General features: G+C 30.6%; 2 protein-coding genes and 1 non-coding gene across 3 annotated transcripts; 2 read left to right on the forward strand and 1 right to left on the reverse strand.

Moving 5' to 3' along the window:
- Positions 1-9,454: 9,454 nt before the first annotated feature.
- On the forward strand, positions 9,455-12,352 carry LOC113845836 (glucan endo-1,3-beta-glucosidase 1-like). The gene is made up of 3 exons (XM_027473473.1): positions 9,455-10,987; positions 11,709-11,736; positions 11,842-12,352. The coding sequence occupies exons 1-3, from the start codon at positions 9,670-9,672 to the stop codon at positions 12,014-12,016; spliced, it is 1,521 nt and encodes a 506-aa protein (XP_027329274.1). The 5' UTR covers positions 9,455-9,669; the 3' UTR covers positions 12,017-12,352.
- Positions 12,353-12,966: 614 nt separating this feature from the next.
- On the reverse strand, positions 12,967-13,039 carry TRNAF-GAA. The gene has a single exon. It is a non-coding gene; the product is annotated as a tRNA-Phe (tRNA).
- A 5,174-nt stretch (positions 13,040-18,213) lies between these two features.
- On the forward strand, positions 18,214-20,900 carry LOC113852168 (L-ascorbate oxidase homolog). Its single transcript, XM_027482412.1, has 8 exons — positions 18,214-18,360; positions 18,476-18,585; positions 18,697-18,967; positions 19,068-19,170; positions 19,255-19,600; positions 19,875-20,240; positions 20,489-20,567; positions 20,670-20,900. Exons 1-8 carry the CDS (start codon positions 18,214-18,216, stop codon positions 20,898-20,900), a joined length of 1,653 nt encoding a protein of 550 aa, XP_027338213.1.
- The last annotated feature ends 2,647 nt before the right edge of the window (positions 20,901-23,547 follow it).

Consider the following 23,547-nt stretch of genomic DNA (forward strand, 5'->3'; position numbering starts at 1 on the left):
GATCTTGAAAAAATTATATGAAATGAATATATAATTTGTATAAATTTGAATTATATGTTAAAAATTATGTCCCTTCAAAGTTTACAAGGAAAAACACCAAAACTAAAAAATTTTCACTATATTTTACATTGATTCTTTAAAGAAAATGAAACATAGTTAAAAAAAGATAAAAAGTAGAAAAAATGTAAAAAAATACTATTTTTAACATCGATTCTCTTATTTAGAAAGTAACATTTTTTTACTTTCTATCTTCTCCTAACTACATTTCATCTTCTACAATGGTTCTAATGGAAAGGCAAAAACCAAAAACTATATACTAGGTGCTCGTAGACCCCCTAGCGAAGGAAGCAAAATATCTAAATTTGTTCCATTTACGTGTGTGTGCATTCTTTAAATTCGTTCGTTAACTTTGCTCTTTTTCTTGTTTCTTCAATAATTTACTATTACTCTTTGTCTTTGCCAAAATGTTTGGGTTATGCATTCCTCTGTCATTTGTCATAGGTTTTAGTCTGTGGAGTACTCTTTGTATTTATTACAAGTGTTTTTTTTTTTTTTTTTTTTTTATCATTGTACACAATATCCATCTTTTGTTTTCACAATCTCAATTTTACACTTTTACCCTTTATGTGCTAGGTATGATAACGGTATTGTACCATCAAGTGCTTTTTTTTTTAACTATAAATCTTGGCCATTGGTTTACCATAAAATTAAATCAATGGTTTCCAACCACTCAACTTTTACTTATTAAAAAGCTTAACTTTCTAATAAGATTTATTTTCCAAAATAAATTGGGGGGGGGGGGGGGGGGGACGTAGACCCAACACTTATCTTAAATCCATGCATGAATATACTTGAGCCATTGATTACTTGGTGAGATTTTGTACTTTCAAGCTGCTACTGATCCCCCCCTGCAAACACTGCAACAGCTAAATGAAGTGGGGCGTCGAAGTACTGAACATTCGTGAACAATCCAGCTATTTGGGTTAATGGCCGTTTATCATGGGATGCTTGTTTTATAGTTAAATAATTATTTTTTAATATATAATATACATGTAATGTGCTTAATTAATCAATGAAACAGCAAAGAAAAAGTAACAGTTAAACAACCTGTATTGTATTATGAAATTTAGAATTTCAGATCATAAGAAAATACTGAAGCAATAAATTGTCAGCAATTACAAAAAAAAAAAAAACAGAAGTTGCAGAAAAAAGAAAAGAAAATGACATACAAATATTCTAAAAAGGTTAAGAGAGAGAAAGAGACAAATCACACAACCCACACACTTTTTCTTCTAGCAATATTTCTTTTATAATCGCGTGGTCTCTCACACGAAATCCTTCAATGTAAAATTGACTATTCTTTTTCTTCCACTCTTGCCGTTAGCCTTGTTTTTTTCTCTCTTTACCATGTGTCTATTGGGTCCCACGTCCTCTACACGTTCATTACATGTAGCTGCTTCTATTTATGAAGTCTCTTTTACTCTCTTCATAACATTTCTCCTCCCATGAAAATCAACCTTGTCCTTAAAGTTGAAATTAGGATACTCAATTTGCGAAGTGAGCACATCTTTCTAGGTAGCTTTAGAGATATCCAACCTTTCTCATTGGACAAGTACTTGAGGTATATGTTGATTCTCTCAGAAAATGACTCTGGATTGTAACGCCTTAAGCGGTTGGATAACTAGACCAAATTCATTTGTGAGAAATGGCAAAGGTAGATATTATTGTTGATGTTCTCCTTTGCACGATTTTAATAAAGAAACATGAAAAAATGGGTGGATCTTCATTGTAGGAGGCAATGATAATTTGTAAGTAACAGGTCCAATCCTTTTCATTTTTGGAAACGGACCAAAATAATGAAGGCTAAGCTTATGGTTTCTGCGAAGAGCTAATGAATGCTGTCGATATGGTTGGAGTTTAACTAGCACAAGGTCTCTTTCTTAGATCTCCACATGAACTTGTTTCTAATCTGCATATTTCTTCATCAGATTCTATGCTTTCATCAAATTTTACTTGAGACATAACAGTACTTGATCATGATGCAAGAACATTTCTTGCAACGAAGGGGGTTTAGTGACATCCCTTACATATTTAGGAAGATTAGGAGGGTCTCTCCCATTAATCGCTTTGAATGGTGTCATGCTAATATTGGTTTGGAAGGAAGTACTATACCATTATTCTGCCTATGGAAGCATCTTACTCTAGCCATTCAAATCATCAACCATGAAGCATCGTAAATAGATCTCCAAGCATCTATTAAGAGCTTCAGACTGACCATTAGATTGTGGATGGTAGGCAGTACTCATAGCTAAGGTAGTGCCACTTAGCTTAAGGAGCTGGTGCCAAAATTACTTGTAAAGACTCTATCACGGTTTGAGACTATTGACTTTGGTATCCCATGCAACTTCACAATAAATTTCATAAATACTTCAGCTACTTGCTTGCTTGAATAATTTGCCTTAAGCGTGGATAAATGTGCGTATTTAAAGAGAACGATTAATGACAACCATGATCACTGTGAAGCCATAAGACGGGGGAAGGCCAACAATAAAATTCATGGTCAAGTTTTCCCAAATCTATTGAAGGATAGGGATGGGCTATAATAGTTCTGCGGGTAAAGTAGTGGATGATTTGACTTGTTAGTAGATTAAACATTGTTGGACATATGATTTAATATCCTAGTGCATACTCTGCTAGTAAAACTGGGTAGCAACCTGTGCCAATATAGGCGCAACACCCAAGTGGTCACCTGTCCCAACCATGCGGTCGCAATGGTACAACAAAAATATTTTTTAAGAAAAATCAGTAGAGTCACCACCAAAGTTTATCAAATGAAACCTTGAAAAAACTTAAAATTTTGATCTTTAAAACTAAAAATAGATTTGAGAGTCATTTAAGTGTAGAGAAGGTGTTAGCACCTTATAACGCCCATTTAAATAACGATTACTTTAAATTAATTGTAAATTTATTATAATTTTGAAAAGTATTTATTTAACTCATAAAAATAAATGTTGTTATTTTTATTTTAAAGAAAGAAAATTTATTTATTAAAATATTAAGTCATATCTTAGAAAGAAGAAAAAAAATATTTTTAAAACTGTTTTGACTTAACGAGTCTGATTCTCGCTCTTACATATCTTTGAATGTAATGAAAAACTCAAAGTCACGTAATTCTATATAAAAAATTATATAATTATTTTAATAATTAGAAATTTATTTTAAAATTAATTATATTTTAAAAAAATAAATAAGAATAATTTATATATTTTAAGATACAAGATAGTACAACTATACATGTTACCCTATGATAAACAATACAAGAGATGAAGGAAAATCACACATTCATATTGTAAATCATTGTAAAAAGTGTGTTAATTAAAATTAAATATTTTAATTTAAAAAAAATATTTTTAATATACAATTTAATTCAAAAATTTTAATATTTAAAGAAATTTAAGATAGCATAAGCTATACATAAATATCTCATAACTTATTCATCGATCGAAAATAATGTAAATTGCACATCCATGTCACAAAACATTATATACTAAAATGGAGACGTATACATAAATAATTGAATATTTAGTTATTTAATTTCTTAAAATTAGAAACATGATTTAAAATTTTTAAATATAAAATTAATTGTATTTAATAAAAATGTTTAAAGAGAATAAAATAATATATTTAAATTGATTAGTAAAGATAAATATTTAATTAAGAGAAGTTAAAATATATTTTTAATAAGTTTGTATTGTGTGAGACCAAGATAACATTGGTATACGAAGGTCCTAAGCAGCTTGGAGTTATCACCATGTAGAGTAATAAATTCACCATTCAAGTAAAATTTCAAAGTCAGCACACTGTAATTTGAAATATGGGGGGCCAAGGTTGCCAACCAAGATGTGCCCAACACCAAATCTGTGCCAGAGACCGGTAATAAATACATTAGAAGAGTGACTGTATGATCGTGTCCTGAAACCTTGAGTTTCTTGAGTTACTGTATCAAACCTTCATCTGTCAAGGAATTTCCATTGCCCACCATAAACTGGAAAACTGAAAATGGGTTCAATTGGTAATTTCAAGTAATTTGTAAGTCGAGGTTGTAAAAAATTATAAAAAATGCAGCTGTCTAGCAACATCTAAACAGAGACACTTTGAATAGAGCCTTAGAATCGCAATGTACTCACCCCATGAGAGTCTTTAAGGGCGTTGAATGAGAGATTATGGTCCAAAATTGGGTCATGGTTGGTATGAGTAAAGGGCTCATATAAGTCTGTATCATCAGGAGGGTCTCCGGTCTCCTCATATTGTAGCAATAGGTATTATTTATTTGACTTATTTATTTATTTAATACAAATTTAAAAGAAATTTTTAAATCAAAATAAAAAAAGATATTTTCCCTGTCTGGGGCTTTTTCTGCCTCGTTAGTAGCAGTTTCGTCTTTATTCTGGACGAAACTATTTTTTTTAATTAACCAATTTTGTCTAAAAAGGAGACAAAGCTTACTTCTTTTTCCACCATCAACATCATTTATTATTTCATTATGTCTGCTATTGTAACTCTCCACAACCCACTTCTTTTTCTCTTTCCTTACTATCAACATTATTTATCATTTAATTATTTTTGCTCTTATAACTCTACACTTTCTATACAATACAACCAATTTCTTTTTTTTCCCACCACCAATCTCATTTATTATTTCATTATTCCTACTCTTATAACTCTATACAACACAACCCATTTCTTTTACTCTCTCTTCCCACTACCAATCTCATTTATTATTTCATTATTCCTACTCTCGTAACTCTACACAACACAGTCCATTTCTTTTACTCTCTTTTCCCACAACCAACCTCATTTATTATTACATTATTCACGCTCTCGTAACTCTATGCGTTCCACACAATAACATAACCTATTTTTTTTCTCTCTCTTCCTACTGCCAACCTCATCTGATTGGGTCATGTGTTACTAGAGGTGATGCAATTTTTGAATTTCCTTTTTTCATCTTGTATCTGGATGAAACTACTACACGTGTCACGTTATGAGAGTTTCGTCTCTTCTATAGACAAAATTGGTTAATTAAAAATAAAAAATAGTTTCATCATGAATAAAAACAAAACTATTGTTGACATGGCAGAAAAAAGCCCCAGATAGAGAATTTTTTGTTTTATTTTAATTTTGGAATTTCTTTTTGTATTTGTATTAAATAAATAAATAAGCTTGTTTATTTGGACATCTATGGTTTGAGATGAATTTGTCGTCATAATTATAGAACAAATCTTTCTCAAACCTTTCTCTCAACGGATTTGCATTTCAGTAGGGGCGGTGTTTTTGACATTCAAAGGTTTGAATGGTTGGGAAAATAGTTTCATGTTTGGTGGAGGTAACAGAAGTGGTAAGACATTTGTTTTCTAGTGTTGTTTTGTGTTTGGTTTTGTCTTTGAGGTTTTTGGGTTGCTAGATGAAAAGTAAGGTTTCATGTTAGTGTTGTATTTTTCTTCAAAAAGTTTGGCTAGGGACACAGCTTTAAGAATCGAGTTTGGTGATTGAGCTAATACATCTCTTCTAATTTCAGATTTGAGGCCACTTAAAAAATAATCCAATAAGGCATCTACTGTAAGGCCCATAATGCAATTAGCCAAAGCAGTGAACTCTTCGTAATAATCATTAACAGATCACAATTGTGATAGTTTAAACAGAGCATATCATAGGCATTCATAGGGAGAAGTACCAAATTCGAGTTCTAATGCCTTAGTAAAACCTTCCTAGGAATGGAAGGGGATGTTCTTTTGCATCATCTGAAACCAGGGTACAACATCTTTCTCCAAATGGATCGCAACAATAGGAAAGCGTTGGAGCTTAAGGGTGGAGTAATACCCAAAAATTGCTCATCCTTGAAGATCTATTACAGAACATTTGTACCATTAAATTTAGGGAAATCAAGCTTAATATTCCTTACCTAAAATGGCAGATTGTGATGCTTTTAGAGCTGGTTTTTGAGTTTGGACCACCATAGTTATTCTACTTGGAAACGTCATTGATTGCCAACTCAAGCTTCTCAAAGTGTTCGGTATAACTAAGATTGCATTTCTCCATGAGGTCCAAGATTTTCTTCACATTGGTGTCAAGCTCCTTGAGGCGTGTGTTTTTGGCCATGCTGGGTATGAAAGCACCAAATGTAACGTGCTTAATTAATCAATGAAATAGTAAGGAAAAGGTAAGAGCAAAATAATCTATATCGTATTATAGAATTTTAGAATTTCATACCATAAGAAAATACTGAAGCAACAAGCTGTCAACAATTATAAAAAAGAAACAGAAGTTGCACAAAAAAAAATGACAAAAAAAATCCTAAAATGGCCAAGAGAGAGAAAGAGAGAAATCACACCATCTACACCATTTTTCTTCTAGTAGTTTTCCTTTTATAATCATGTGGTCCTCCACACAAAATCATTTAATATAAAATTGACTATTCTTTACCCTTGTTTTTCTTACTCTTTGTCATGTGTCCATAGGGTCTCATGTCCCCACGTGCTCATTACCTACAACTACTTTTATTTTTGAGTTCATAACAATACATTTCAATAAAAATATATAATTTAAATTTATTTATATAAAGACACATTTTATTTCTTCATTTATCAGTTTATTGCTGTGTCAAAAGAAACATTGTCTATTAAACATTTTAGTGCATGTTTTGTATGGTAGTTTGTATTCTCCAAACCATGATTTTTAGAGTAAAAATAGAGTTCATCTACAAATAATTTTAGAAAAAAATTATGGTAGAGTGTATTTCAGTATGATTTTAAATTTTAATCTATAATTCACTAAATTATAGTTTGCAATATATAAATAAATTACATTTACATAATAATAATAATAATAATAATAATAATAATAATAATAAAGTCTTGTGTAGTTACTTGACGTATTTAGAATTAAAATAATTTGTAAGCAATTGACTCAATTAATTTATCATTATAAAAGTGAAATCCTCAACTTGTCCTATTACCTCGTAATAGCATCAAGTTAGAGAATAACTGACATGAAATGATATGAAATAACATTAAACTGTTTTTTTAAAGATATTTATAGTAAACTCTTCATTAAAGTAATGACTACATATCAACAATATAACTACAATAACATGTGATTACCCCTATCTTTAAAATAGGTGTTCACAAGACCTATTTTAGTAATCAACAATTAAAATGCATAGTCACAAATTAAAATGCTTAACCATTCAAAACTTGTTATATACGTCAAATCATACTTAATAAACCTGTTTCTAGCAAAGATAAAAACTCAAACAAAATGATAAATCAATGCTTATATAAAAGAAAGAACTCTAAGCCTCGAGTACATTACATACTTTATGTTTATCCATATTCTAGCATTAAATTCTTTCTAAATTAAACATTAAAGTGTTTCTTGCAAGAAACGTGTACTTAGAACACGCTGATACTAAATCATAATTATACAAATTATTTTCAATTGATATATAATTATTATTTAGGTTAAATTTATTTGTATAATTTTAAATTCTAAACTGGAATTTAAATTGAAGTTAAAAATAATTTTTTTATTAAACTGAATCTTTGCAAACTATAAACGAATCATATTTTCATAATTACATTCATAATGACTAAACAAACCATTTACAAATGGTATATAATAGTTATTTAGGCCGGTCTGGCTTTTTGTCTATTTTCCTTGTAAAGTGTTAGTGGGCGGTTCAACATCATCCTCACGTTCTTCCAATTTATGAAAAAGAGAGTATTTACTAATTAGTGGGCAAGAGTTGAGACATCTCAATATCCTTCCCTTTCCTATTATTGATCTTAAGTCGGCTATCTAAGCAAACATAATGATTGTTATTCTTAAACTAATTATTACGATTGCCAATGAAATATAAAAGCTTCCAAGTGGCAAATAAACGGTGGTACCCAAAAGTTCCTTTTATGAGATCAAGAAAGCAATAGGTTAAGAGCTATTCAAATATTTGACAATGGTAGATTTGACACATGCTATAGTTCGATATTCATTAGTGTGGTAAGTATGGTGACCAAGTCACTGGTGTTTTATGTCAGTGCTATTGCTTAGATCGGTCATGTAAAATTAGTGTATCTTTTACTTTTACATGTAGACGTCATCGTGGAATAAGAATTAGACAACATATTTTAGAGAACTTTTTCTAAAGCACACGCCGCAGAGGATATGCTCTTCTCAGCAAGAGGAAGTTACACACACACATATATATATAATATGTATTTAGTAAAGTAGATTATATATTATATATAAATGATCACAGCAAAAAGGTATTGAACTGGTAGATGTTCTTAAGCCTTTAGTCATAAAGTTGGAGTCTTTTTTTTGGGGGGGGGGGGGGGGGAGAGAAATTTGACAAGATGAACAAGTGGTTCACTCTTAGTTAACAATCATGTTTATAAAATTATTATGTATCAATGTTCTGATTTCTTTATCAACATTCTATCTGTTTTGAGAACGTGCCAGAAGTTGGAAGTAAGAAAAGCTTTTGGATGCACCACTGAGCAAGCAACGTCTCTCTGCCCAAGCCAGGCTGTTCTGTTGAAATTTAAGAATTTAAAGTTCAATTTAAACTAGTCACAAGCATCATTGATTTATGAAACTAAAGCCATTGTCTTCCCCCTCAGAACTGTAAATGGTTCATACAATAATGCCACCATTTTATTCATTTTTCTTTTCTCCTTCTAAAGTCAATTTCCTTTATCAAATTCAAGCCCCGTGAAATGTTTTTATTTTCTTCTTTCTCTACTTTGCTTTAAAAAAAAAGTCAGGCTGTATTTGGACTAGTAGTCATAGATAGTTTCTTTCATAATTAATTATAGTAAATTGAAGATAATATATTTTATACTATATATGAAATTACTTGTATCCCATAAAATGTTTATAAATAATTTAAATTATAATTATGGTGAGATTTTTCACTTACAGTAATTTTATCTGACTTAATTAAAATTATCTTTTATTAAAAATATAATTATGGTCTAAAAAGAAAAAAATTTATGATTACAATAAAATGATTTTAATTAAAATACTGAAAAAGTATATCAATAATATTTTACGGTATAATATAAATGTATTTATGTTTTGTCATTTATTTTAATAAAATATTAAAAAATAAGAATAAATTTAAAACATTAGTATTTTATTTTTTAATATTAAAATGATTTAAGATAAAAAATAATAATTGTTTGAAAATAATAATTACTAAATTTTAAATTATGAGAAAATAATTTAAAATAAAAATTTATGTCACTTTCACTTATATATTAATTTAATACTTCTTAAAATTTAATTCACTAATTTTGTAAAACGCACATAGTAATAATAAATACGACCGCATCAATTAAAATCATAATAGTCTCTCATCTCTGATAATAGAGACAATTGAGGAAAGAAGAAGGTGTTGAGTGTAGAATTTGAAGGAAGGACTCTTTCTGGACCACACAACAGACAACACAGAATAGCGCAGTAAACTCCCCCGTATTTTGCGTTCTGCTCATAAATCTCTGTACTCTACACGCCTTTGCCTCCACTTCTCCTATGATTCCAATTTCAAACTCCCCAAAATGCTGCAAAAGCCTCAAGTGGAGCACAATGAATTGAATTGCAAGTGGAATCATGACAAACTCCATTCTCAGCACCCTCTTCTTCTTACCTTTAATTCAACTCGTTGCTACTTCTGACCCATTCGTCGGCTTCAACATTGGCACCGACGTTTCCAACCTCTTAAAACCCACAGAAATCGTCAATTTCCTCAAACAACAAAACATAATTCACATCCGTCTCTACGATGCAGACCCCGACATCCTCCGAGCACTGTCCGACACCCACATTCGCGTCACCATCAGCGTGCCCAACAACCAGCTCCTCGCAATCGGTTCCTCCAACGCTACCGCGTTTTCCTGGATCCGCAAAAACGTCGTCGCTTTCCACCCCCGCACCCTCATCGCCGGGATCTCCGTCGGCGACGAAGTCCTCACCACCGTCCCATCCTCCGCTCCACTTCTCCTCCCCGCCATCCAGTCCCTCCACGCCGCCCTCGTCGCTTCCAATCTCCAAAACGACGTCGTCGTTTCCACCCCTCACTCTGCTTCCATCATCCTCGACCCTTTCCCTCCTTCTCAAGCTTACTTCAACCAAACCCTCTCCTCCTTCATCCTCCCTCTCCTTCAGTTCCTCTCTGAAACTAACTCTCCCTTCATGCTCAACCTCTACCCTTACTACGTCTTCATGCAGAACAAGGGCTTGGTTCCTCTCGACAACACCCTCTTCAAGCCTCTTACCTCTTCCAAGGAAATGGTGGACCCCAACACTCTGCTTCACTACACCAACGTTCTCGACGCTATGATCGACGCTGCTTATTTCTCCATGAAGAATTTCAACGTCACCGATGTTGTTGTTCTTGTCACCGAAACGGGTTGGCCTTCCAAGGGGGATACGAAGGAGCCTTATGCCACTAGGGAAAACGCTGTTACCTACAATTCAAATTTGATTAAGCATGTTTTGGATCGTAGTGGAACCCCTTTGCATCCGGAAATCACTTCGAGTGTTTATATTTATGAACTCTTCAACGAGGATTTGAGGTCCCCGCCTGTGTCTGAGGCTAATTGGGGTTTGTTTTATGGGAATGCTACGCCCTCTTATTTGCTTCGTGTCTCTGGAATTGGGACTTTTCTAGCCAATGATAATGCCAATCAGACGTATTGTATTGCCATGGATAGTGTTGATTCCAAGACTTTGCAGGCTGCGTTGGATTGGGCATGTGGGCCAGGCCGGGCTAATTGTTCTGAGATTCAACCTGGGGAGACTTGTTATCAGCCTAACAATGTCAAGAATCATGCTTCTTATGCCTTTGATAGCTATTACCAGAATCAGGCCAAGTCTACTGGTTCTTGTGACTTCAAAGGTGTAGCTACCATCACAACCACTGACCCCAGTAAGTGCTCATCATAAATTTGTAGTGCAGTCTCTTTGGTCAATTTACCAGTTTTGATATTGCTCTCGAATTCGTTCAATGCTCAATTTTAGTGTTGCTAATTGCTTCATGGGAATCTGGGATTTTAGTATGTCATTAGATTTTTTAAGGGGTTCCATTTTTTATGTGTTTAAAGTCCTTCTTTGTTTTTCCTGATTATATTGCTTTATGATGCTGAGAGAGAATCCATGGTCTAAGATGAAGAAATAAGTATTTCTATTTACCATTGATAAAAAAAAGGGGGGAAATTGGAGCTGTGGAGAGGCGATGATTACTCAAATGAAGTGCATTTGTACGTGGCACCCACATGTTGCAAAGGCACTTTGACTTGACTCTACTTTATGTGGGAAATAATGAAATTTGAAATAAAAAAGAGGGAACTCAAGATAGCAGTGCCTCGTTCAATAGTGGAACGATGAACCTTCTCTGACTACTGCAAGGATTATGTTAAATGTTTCTGGATCACTTTGATATAGACATTGCATTTGTTCAAGTATTTTGCAAAGCCCAAGTATATCAAGTATTCAATGCAAGCATAATTTCTCAATATCTATATAGATATTGCATTTGTTCAAAATGGGCTCCACATTTTTTATATGCCGTTCTTTGTTGTCTATTCCCAGTTTAACAATTGTGATTAATATATTTTTTTACCCACTCTTGTGGGGAATACCTTTTGCAGGTCATGGCAGCTGTATATTTCCTGGAAGGTAATAAATTGTTTTATATTGTTCTCTGGATCTGAACTTTTTTTGTATTATTAAATTTAATCACTTGCATCTTTACCCGAATGTGTTATCCTTCTATTGATGCAGTAAGAATTTAAGCAATAAGACAAAGCAAGTGGTGAACACTACTCAATCAAGCAATGCTGGGGATAGTTTAAGATTCAGCAGATCCTTTAGCAGCATCAAAATAAGGGCAATCCACAACTTTTTGCACATTTACTTGGTTGCTGCTTTCCCCGCCATGTTGTTATTCCTTTTGTGAGGTGCAAATAATTCTCTTTGCTGTGTTTTCTGGGAAAGAGAAAAGGATGGTGAGATGGGGGATATGATGGATTATTTTGTATTTCTTAGAGCAAAGGATAAGGGAAAAGTGATTCTGGATTACCTGCTTTCTAAACTTAGCGCTTAAGATAGATGCTCCCCTTCTAAGAAAGTAGGATATATAATTTTTATGCGGGGAGTTCTTGTAACTAAATATGTGTCTCTTGAATTTTTATTTGTTAATTTGTGTAGCATTTGAGCATAATGGAAATGAATCTTCTTATATGAATTTTGTGTACTTACACGGTTATGACTTTATGTAAAAGAAGATATCGACACATCACTGTTTAGTATAGAATTTCTCTGGATATTGAGTTTAAGAAAAAGTGCTTGATATATTTCCTATAAATTTGATAAGATATTCTATATTTTAGAATCGAGGTTATGATTTCTCATGTCAAATATACCACTAATTTTTATTATTTAAAATAAAATTAATAGTAATAATTGTTCTATATGTAAAAAAAGTATAAAATACATTTTAATTTACAAGTCACGTTAAAAATTATCTTCAAAAAAAAATCTCAGACTATAATCCATTTTAAATGTTATTTAAAAAACAAAATAAACTCAAACCTGGTGATTTCAAGTCCAACGGAATTCTGGTTTACAATTTCATTACTTCAGTCGAAATAATTTGATAGTTTTATATTAAATAATAAGATAAGAAACGAACCAATTGGTGGTGCCTGTGGTTTGCCTAGGGATCATTGTGGGTTACTAAGGAACGTAACCTAATGCTGGTTTTTCTATCTGGTAAAAGCAGTGTTACAAACTTTGGATGCTGTATTTTGAGAAACACGTGACCACTATTTTGGCACAATTTTCTATTTTTCACTTCGTTCCCGGGTGTGATATTTTTAAAAATAAAGTGAATGAAAAAAGGGACCGTGCGGTGAGCGTGGATCGAACACGTGACCTTCAGATCTTCAGTCTGACGCTCTCCCAACTGAGCTATCCCCGCTTGGTGATGATTGATACTCTATTAATCAGTATTAAAAACTACGAAAATGAAAAAAGAGCGAGCAGAGTATAGAAAATAAGAAGAGCAGAAAGTGACACTAAGCCCTATCAGCAAGAAAATATCTCTCTTTAGAGATGTGCCACCATCTTACTTCCCAGTCCAATTTGAGCAAATCTAAAGAAGCACAAGGATGAGCACTACTACAGCCCTCGTTAAAGTAATATAAAATATGTTTTATTAATAATTTTATTTAAAACCTGTTTAAATTAAATAAATTAATGATATAAATTCTTAAACTTTTTCATATTAATTTTAAAATACATAAAAAATTGTGTTTAAATAATTATTCCTTATCTAATATAAAAAAATCTAAATAAAAATATAAATGGAGAGAAACATGGTTTTGTATATACATGTTAAAAAAAGGAAAATAAATTATTATATTATAAGTAAATATTTTATAAGATTATTTATTCCTTTTAATATTATACTTTTATACTAATATTATCATAATTGTATTTATTTATATGTATGATAATTGAATAGTATATGTTATAATTGAAGAGAGAAAAAATCTAAAAAACGGACAAAATAGAAGTCAAAGTTAAAGATTAATTTTACTATTTTTAAATTAAAAATAAAACTTAAAGTTTACTTTTATCAAGGGTCCAAAGTCAATAAATTAAATATTAAATGAAAATTAAAATATTTTTAAGTATTTTATTTTTATTTATTGTTTATCCCCTTTATTATACTTAAATAACTAACTTTAATCGGCTTATATATTAATTAATTCGATATCTAATAAGAAATACTATTAATTATTAGAGTGTAGATTTAATTAATTTAAGAATAACTATAACAATAATTACTTTATATAATTTTTTTTATAAATGTTAAATTGTATCAATTCAATCATTCAATAATTTTATATTAATACGTTGATAATATATATTAAGTTTTAGATTAATTAGATGTTTGTGGATGTAAAATTTTACCGTTAATATTTACTTATATCTTAAAAATATATCAAACATTAAAATAAATTTATCTGATTACTTTTTATTTTTTTGTAAATTTTATTTATTTAAAAGCATGTAAATTAACATTTGAATGAGTAAAATTTAAGATTCATATAGTTATTATACGAAGTAAGTATGGTTATAGTTACTTTTTAGGGTGATTAATTATTTTTTTGAGGTTGAATGATAAATATTCTTATATGATAATTGAATGGATTGTAAAAATTAAGAGAGAAAATAACGTGAGAAAGTGAATAAAATAAAAGTCAAAATTATTGGAGATTAATTTTTCTATTTCAAAGTAAAGTAACATTTTGATGAGATGAGTTTTTTCTAATGTAAAATTAGGAGGAATAAACTTTTATTATTAGATCTCATTATGACAAAATTAAAATTTATAATTCATGTGATTTTTATTTTTTAAAAGTCATTTTATTTTTTAAGTAATTATATAATTCTTAAATTTTATAATCAAAATTATTTATGTATAATTATATAGTTTAAATTTATACCTTTTACTCTTTTAAGAATAAGTTTTTCTCACTAGATACACTCTACAAAAGAGATTAAAAAAATAAATTATTTTAATAATTAAATATAGATATAACTAACCATTATATAAAATAAATTTTATCTTTAAATATATTTGATAAAAAATAATTTTAAATAATTAATTTTTTAAGGTATTAACCATACTAACATAAGTTAGCAAATAAATGATATATGAGTGAGTAGTTATTTTAATTTATTAGATGTATTTTTTAAAAAATAAATAATTTAGATCTTTAACTCATAATTTAATAATATTATTTTTTATATATTTATGATTTATTTATTAAAATTTTATAGTTTTATTTTATAATAAAAATAAATTTTATATTAATAAAACATTAAATATCATTTTAGATTTTTAAGATTCTTTGTAAATTTTATATACGAAGTTCATAATTTTCAAAAATAAAAATTTTACATTTATTTTTACAATTTTAATTCATCATTAAAATTAATTTTGTATTGATAAATTGTTTAATATATTTTAGATCTTTTTTATGTCCTCTCTATATATTAGACATATGGTTTACATAATTTCTATAATTTTTGTTTAAGTTATATTTTTTTTACTTCAACAAAAATTATAAATAAAAAATGACTTATGTAATATCTAAATTTAATTTCCAAATAAAAATTTTCACAAAAATGCGAATAATAAAATTTCCATTGAATATAGTTTTCCATCACGAGATTCTGTCAAGCATTTGAAAACAATAAGGGATTACAAGTTTATATAAGTGACTGCTACGGGATTAAGTCAATTACATCATAATTTTAAAAATAAAATTTAAGTCCTATAGCAGTTCATCCGTCTCTTCACTGAGTTTGGTGCTGATCGTTTTGATTACCTGGAAAATGAATGTAAGGATGAGTACTCTACACTACCAAACACATAAGCAAGCATAATGTCTCACCTTGCACATAATTCACATTATTTCTAATACACTTCACACAATACAACATTACCATACATATCATTTCAATTCATAACCGATGCACTCATGGCACCAAAACATGTATACACGCACGCTCATAGTGACACTGTGATCATAGATTTTCACCGTAAATGGTTGTTGGTTACCCTCGCTTCATGTATACCACGTGGGCATTCACGAGTCGCTCAGCAAAGGTAGTAGTCAGAGGTCTAGACAGGAGGAGAATGTGTGACCCGTGGTGCACCCGGTCCCACAGTCGGTGTCACCACCACTCTCTCTTCCTCAAGGTATTTCTACCATCTCCATCTTCAATACTCCAGTATATCGCTGAATCATTAACAGCACAATATAACGGTGTTAACATGCCCCATCCACACACATTTCAGCATTTAGTCATAATACACAGCACAAATCCCACAATCATTTATTTTACACGGCTTTTAGGCCTACATTTGTTTGCAATAATCATTCTCAATACATGGCACAAGTGCCCACATGCATTTGTAACATAATTCATTTCAACCACACACACAATATTCACCCATCACGGGTTTCCACATGCTATCACACTTCACAATACACATCAATTTCCATCAAATACATATTTCCTACCCTCTATCTTATCTACATTGCAATATTCATCAAAATACACGACAATCAAACCCAAAGAGATAGGGTAAAGTCCTCCTTTACCTTGGATTGAAGACCCACACTCGAACTCGACCACAGAAATGCTTCTCACACGGATTTCAGCCTAAAATATATGGAAAAACTCCATGAGAATTTAAGGAAACCAAGAAACAAAGAAAGGGGGTGAAAAACGAAAATATTAACCATTAAAACTCACCTTCAAGCTTTTCCAACATGAATCCAACCTTCAATCAAGCTCTCGAACGGCTTTGGAAGCAATTTAATCAGTGAGATAGGGTTTTGAGTCAAGAAAATTGAAGAAATTTTGAAGGGAAGGTGAGAAATAACCCTTCTTGAACCCTAACCCCCCTTTAAATCCTTTCTGGTCGCGACACTCTCGCTGCAGCAAGGAGACCTCACTACAGCGACACCCTTACGCTACAACGAAAAACTTAGACAAAACTACACTCTGGTTTCTACAGAATCTCGCTACAGCGAGATTGCATCTAGAAATGCAGCCCAAATTGTAGCTTTGTCGCTACAGTGAGACACTCTCACTACAACGACAAGGCGACAGTTTCACGTCTTCCTCCTAGGGCCTTCTTGCTACAGCGAAGCATTTCTCGCTGCAGCGAGAACACCTTACACCAGAATACTTAGTAAAAAAAAAATCAGTCCAACCCTAATCATCCAATCCATCATACACACACACACATATATATATATATATATATATATATATATATATCATTAAATATTACTACAAAATTCAGGGTGTTACATCATACATCTGTTTTAATACACAAATTTGTAGCTTTTGTTCTGTTATGTTTTCTGAACTCTATATTTGTTTATTTGCTTTCAAATATTACAAATACTATAAAATTCAGGGTGTTACAACTTACTAGATAAATATCACTTAAGTGGAGCTAAGAGTAGCAAGAAGGGAAGTTAGGTTAGCTATAGAGAGAGAAAAAAAGAGGATTGGGGATTATAGGAGGAGGTGAGAGAGTTAGAGTAAGGAGGGATTAAGATTCTCTTTCGTTTTGACGCGAATAGAATGGTCCAGTGAAGCAAAATTTTACATTTTCACTTAAAAAAAAAATACAAAATCAATATAACTGGACGTCTAGTTATGAGAGAGAATCCAGATCCAGTAAGAAGAGCACAAGGAGCTAAGTATTAGGTGCAGGTGTCAATAGGAGGTGTGGGTAGAGGAGATTAAGAAGAAGGGGCAATGAGAGTTTTGTTCACTTGAATGGAACTTAATTTTTTTTGTAATTTTTTTAGATGATTTTAAGGAAAAATATAATTGATGGTCTAATCTTTATTGCAATGGAAAAGAATTGATATCTGTCGTATTATACACTAATTCACTTTATCCATCATTGCTTTATGATATTATTTGTTATGGTTAATTTTAAATTAATTAATTCTTTTTAGCAAAAAAAATAAAAAAAAATAAAAGAAAAATAAGATAAATTTTATTACAATTATTTTAACTCAAATAAATTATTTATTTATTCTCGTTAAATTCAAATTCTTAATTTTGTTATGATTGCTTTTCATTAATTATTTTTTACTTTTAAAATTACAAGTCAAGCACTTTAGATAAATTTAAAGTTTAAGAGCATTTTAATTCCAATTGAATCTAATGAACGCAATTTGAGTCTCTTGCCGTTCTATATGTATTCAGCAAACAACTAAACAAGTATATGTATTTGAGTCTCTTGAAAATTGAAATCTGGAAGGAGAGAGAGGAGGCAAAATATTATATTGAAATTAAGAGAGTAATATAATATTTATAAAAATAAATAAAAGATTAACTTATTAACACACAAAAAATTTCTTTCCTTCCCATTTTTCTAAAATTTAACCTCCAAATGTATCTTCAGGTTCTTTGTTAATTGGCGCTAAATCTTAATTTTACACCAGGTCGAAAGCTTCACTAAAAATAAAAATAAAAAATAAAAAACAATCTAGGTCTTTTTACAAGTTCTACTGGTTTTGAGACTGAGAAGAAAGTGTATTGACAATGAGACCAAGCGAATCTCTTTCTTCTCTCATTCTTGTTTTTGCAATCACATTCCATTGTACTGGCATAAACTGTGAAGACCCATATAGGTTCTTTAATTGGAGGGTCACCTATGGTGACATTCACCCTCTTGGTGTTAAGCAACAGGTTCTTTTCCTTAATACTTTATTCTTTCTTAGAGACTTCCATTCTTGATTCCTGAAACAAATACATTATCTTTTTCTTTTATGGGTGCAACGTGTTTCTTGATCTCAATTTGCAGGGTATTTTGATTAATGGGCAATTCCCAGGACCTAAAATAGACGCGGTTACAAATGACAACTTGATCATCAGTGTGCATAACTACCTTAAAGAGCCATTTCTCATATCATGGTACATTTCTTGTATCTTATTTCCACTCCTATAGTCATGTTTTGATCATCAATGTCTCATAATGTTCTGTTAATTGAATGATGATGGTCTATATTAACATATGGTGTGCAGGAACGGCTTACAGCAAAGGAAGAATTCATGGCAAGATGGAGTCTATGGCACAAATTGTCCAATCCCACCTGGGAAGAATTTCACTTACGTTCTCCAAGTGAAAGACCAAATTGGTAGCTTTTTCTATTTCCCATCTCCTGGAATGCAAAAAGCCGCTGGAGGATTTGGTAGAATCAGAATTCGGACTCGTCCTCAGATTCCTGTTCCTTTTCCTCCTCCTGCAGGGGACTTCTCAATACTTGCTGGAGATTGGTTCAAAACAAACCATCGTGTAAGAACCATTTGCATTTGTTTCAATGTTTTCCTTTACCACTATCTTCTCATGTTCCCCTTAGCAAATACTTACCCTTTGTTTCTCTCTTTTGTTATAGACACTGAATAGAATCCTTGAGAATGGTCATAATCTTCCCTTCCCTCATGGACTTATCATCAATGGACGTGGTTGGAATCGAACCACTTTTACCGTTGATCAAGGTAAAATACCAAATAACCTTAACATTCATGTCTAAAAACTGTTGCATCATCGATGTTATTATTTTTTCAATGTGTCATATGCAGGTAAAACTTACAGGTTCAGGATATCCAATGTGGGGCTCACAACATCCATCAACTTCAGAATCCAGGGCCACAAAATGAAACTTGTAGAGGTAGAAGGATCTCACACCATTCAGAACATCTATTCTTCCCTTGATATCCATCTTGGGCAATCCTACTCTGTGCTTGTCACAGCTGATCAGCCTCCAAAGGATTACTACATAGTTGTCTCTACAAGATTTACCAAACGGATACTCACAACAACAGCTACTCTTCACTATAACAATTCGTTCAAAAGGGTATCTGGTCCCATTCCCCCGGGGCCTACCCATGACATTGCTTCCTCTCTTTTTCAGGCCAGAACTATCCGGTATATTTTGCCAACTTATTCTCTATTATAACTAATGAAATTTTCATGTGCATTAGAAGTTGAAGTAACTTAACACTAACACTAATTAACACCTACTGCTTATTGTGTTTGCAATATATATTAATCATAAAACCTTACCTTTTAAGAATTAAAGCAATATTCAATTTCTTCCATTTTGATGAGTGTGTTAATTCTAGAAGAAACGGTTTATAGAATTCACTTTAGTAAATTAAAAACTTGTGATGATGTTTGGTTTCAATGTTCCTGATACTAGGTGGAACCTGACAGCAAGTGGACCTAGACCAAACCCTCAGGGATCATACCACTATGGATTAATAAAACCCACTAGAAGCATCATTTTGGCAAACTCTTCCCCTTTTATAAAGGGGAAGAAGAGGTATGCAGTCAACAGTGTCTCATATGTTGCACCAGAAACCCCGTTGAAGCTAGCTGACTACTTCAACATCTCTGGTGTTTTCTCTGTTGGAAGCATTCCTACCACCCCTACCAAGGCCAAACCCCACCTCCAAACTTCTGTCATGGGGGCTAACTTTCGTGAGTTTGTGGAGATTGTGTTCCAAAATTTGGAGAACTCCGTGCAGTCATGGCATGTTGATGGCTATTCTTTCTTTGTTGTAGGGTAAGCTCGTAGATTCATAACATTTTTAACATAAATTGAATTACACTGGATAAGAATTAATGTATAATAAATTTGTATTAAATATTTTTAATATATCAATAACTTTAAATGCTATGATTTTTAATACAAAAAATTATTATTTACAATTTTTTTTTATTATATATCACACGTTTACATATTTATTTGCACTTCAATTCAGGTACCTAAGATTTCAATATCATCTTGTGACATTATTATTATTATAATAGGTTTGGTAGTGGGCACTGGACACCTGCAAGTAGAGCAAACTACAATCTAAAAGACGCTATTCCTAGATGCACCACTCAGGTAAAAAGAACACGTGTCCAATTATTGGTCAGAGTACATGTGATGTAATTCCATAAGCTTATTGTAAAGGTTTAATTTGATTTTTGTTGGAATTGAACATAGGTGTACCCTAGGGCATGGACTGCAATGTACATGGCGCTAGACAATGTGGGGATGTGGAACATAAGGTCTGAGAATTGGGGAAGGCAATTATTGGGGCAGCAATTATGTCTGAGGCTGTATACATCGTCCAACTCATTGAGGGATGAATATTCAATCCCAAAGAATGCAATTCTTTGTGGCAGGGCAAGAGCTTGCCACAACACGCTAGGCTTTTCTAATTTAAGATTTTGAGAGGATCTGTTTACATGCTTTTCTCATTTGAGATTGCCAATGTTACTACCTCTACGCCATACACGCCTGAATTTTACTGTACATAGTTTACCTTGAACTTGGACTCGTTAATGAGTTCGTCTCATTTTTTATTTGATGCGAAGCCTCTGCTTTCTTTTTTTCTTTTTGAGTCAAAGATTCAGCCTCAGCCTGCGTATGAACTATGAGAAGAGACCCATTAAATTCAAATGTTTTGCACATACTGGGATATGGTGTTAATTTTCAGTTATTCAAATGATTAAGTTAAATTCAAACGATCTAAAGAATATGCAATTTCATTTTTGAAAGTAACAACTTCTGTTAATTTGGTTCTTGAAAGTTTGTAAATATAATTTAGTCTCATATCTGTCTATTTACTTCATCACAAATTAGTGCTTCTTAGTTTCACGAAGTTGATCACCGAATTTGGAGACTAAATTTTCACAAAGTTGACGTGTTTAAAGTTGATAAAGAAAGACTAATTTTTCATGAAGTTTATAAATTTGAAGAATAAATTGCATTAAAAATAGGTCCAGGTTAGAAATAAATTAAAGAATATATAAAAAGGAGGGTTATCTATCTTTATATATAATTTGTAAGATTTACTTTTCAATTTTAAAATTAATCTTAATTTAAATTTAAATTTAAATTTTTTATATATAATTTTTAAAAAATCTATTTATTTAATTTAAGATTATTTAACATAATAAAATATTTATTATTAATAATTAAAATATTTGTTTAGTTTAAATTTATAAAATTAATGAAATTTTAAATATTTATAAAACATATTTTTATTTTTATATTAATTTAATAATAATCGTATATCAAAATATATACTTTTAAATAAATCTGTCACTAAAATAAAGAGTCATCAATTATCAATGTACACTCTGTATAATAAAAGCCCATACATATACGCAAACTTTCAAGAATTGATTCAATATATACACGTTGCTATTTTAAGGGATAAGAATGTATATTTATTAATGGAATAAAAGATATGTGTAAAGATTGGAGGGTGAAAATATAGGATTGTTAAATTAACCCAGAACAAATTAAGGTGAAACATTTTGTACTTGGGAATTGCGATTACGGTCAATATGCTATTGATGGGGAAGCTGAACTTGTTTGCATCTTTGGTTCCTAAGATGAGCAAAAATCTTCTACCCCCACGGATAACTTTGTCGTTACTATATGAAGAGAGTCACAATTCACCATCGATCACTCTCGTTCAGCTTTAGTTATTCAATAAAACTGTGATTGTTTGTCAAGGTACTTTTATGCCAAATAGTATGCAAAAGTAAGAAACACGTCAGTTGTTAATAAGTCCATAAATGACAATTCTTTTGGATGTGCATAAGGATGTTGATCAAACCAAAAGTCGTTTATGATTCAACAGGCACTTGTTGAGACAATGAAAGCCTATACTTTACATAAATTGTATGATGGATCTAATAATTTTGGAGTTTAGGTCTAACTTTGTTAGATGCTTTTTATTAAACATAGTTTAATTTTTTTAAAAGTCTAACTTAACTTATTAATTTTTTATGATCTATTCTATAATAAAAAAAAGTTATCTATAATATAATATAAATAAATGTGTAAAAAAATAAAGAAAGATGAGATGAACAGACAGTAGATGTAATCAATACAGCGTAAATATAAACTAATGTTATAAGTGTAAGATATATTAAAAAATTTTAACAAACAAGATTCTCTATTAGACGGAGAGACACTTTTTAACTCTAAGAAGGATTAAGATTTTTAATTTAATATTTTATTTATTTTAAAATTTAATTTATTTAATATATTATTATAAATTAGAGAATATATACAAAAGATATTTTTTAACTCAATGAAAATGATTAATATTTTTAATTAAATATTTTATTTATTTTAAAATTAATTTATTTAATATATTATTATATTAAATTTTTTATATAAAATTATTTAATATATTATTATAAGTTTTAAATAGGTTATTTTAATAATTTTTTTAAGTTTAAATTTACCTATTTAATTAATTAAATTTTTTAAAAAACTTAAATTAAGTCTATTATTTAAATAAGATAGGCTAAGCGTGTCTAACCTATTTTTATTTTTAATATTAGTGACTCATTATTTATTTAGTTTTATTTTTCTATAAATTTATGATAGAGATGAAAATTATTACTCACATACACTTTAATTGATATTAAATATCTAATTTGATGAAACAACTATTTTAATAATTTTTTAAAGACGTTAAATTTTATGAATTTAATTGTTGCATTAAAAATTTTATGAAGTAAATTAAATAATATTTTATTACATTATTTAAATTATTTTTCTGTAATATTATGTATAAAAAAAATAATCGTCGTGGACAATATAACATATTTAAATGAATAAAATTTAATATTTATTAAAAAAACTTAGAAACGTCATTTTATTAAATGATACTTATCTAGAGTCCAAAGAAGCTTAAATGACTTCAGACTTGGAAAACAGCTACGTTATTTATATTTTTAAAAGTTAATATTTTATATGTCATACTATATATAATTATTATTTTTTATTATTTTATTACTTTTGTATATATCCCTTCAAAAACTGCCATTTGTTAATAATTTAATATTAAATTAGT

This window comes from Abrus precatorius, unplaced genomic scaffold (assembly GCF_003935025.1).
Source record: "Abrus precatorius isolate BTA unplaced genomic scaffold, Abrus_2018 Scaffold10, whole genome shotgun sequence".
Lineage (NCBI taxonomy): Eukaryota > Viridiplantae > Streptophyta > Magnoliopsida > Fabales > Fabaceae > Abrus > Abrus precatorius.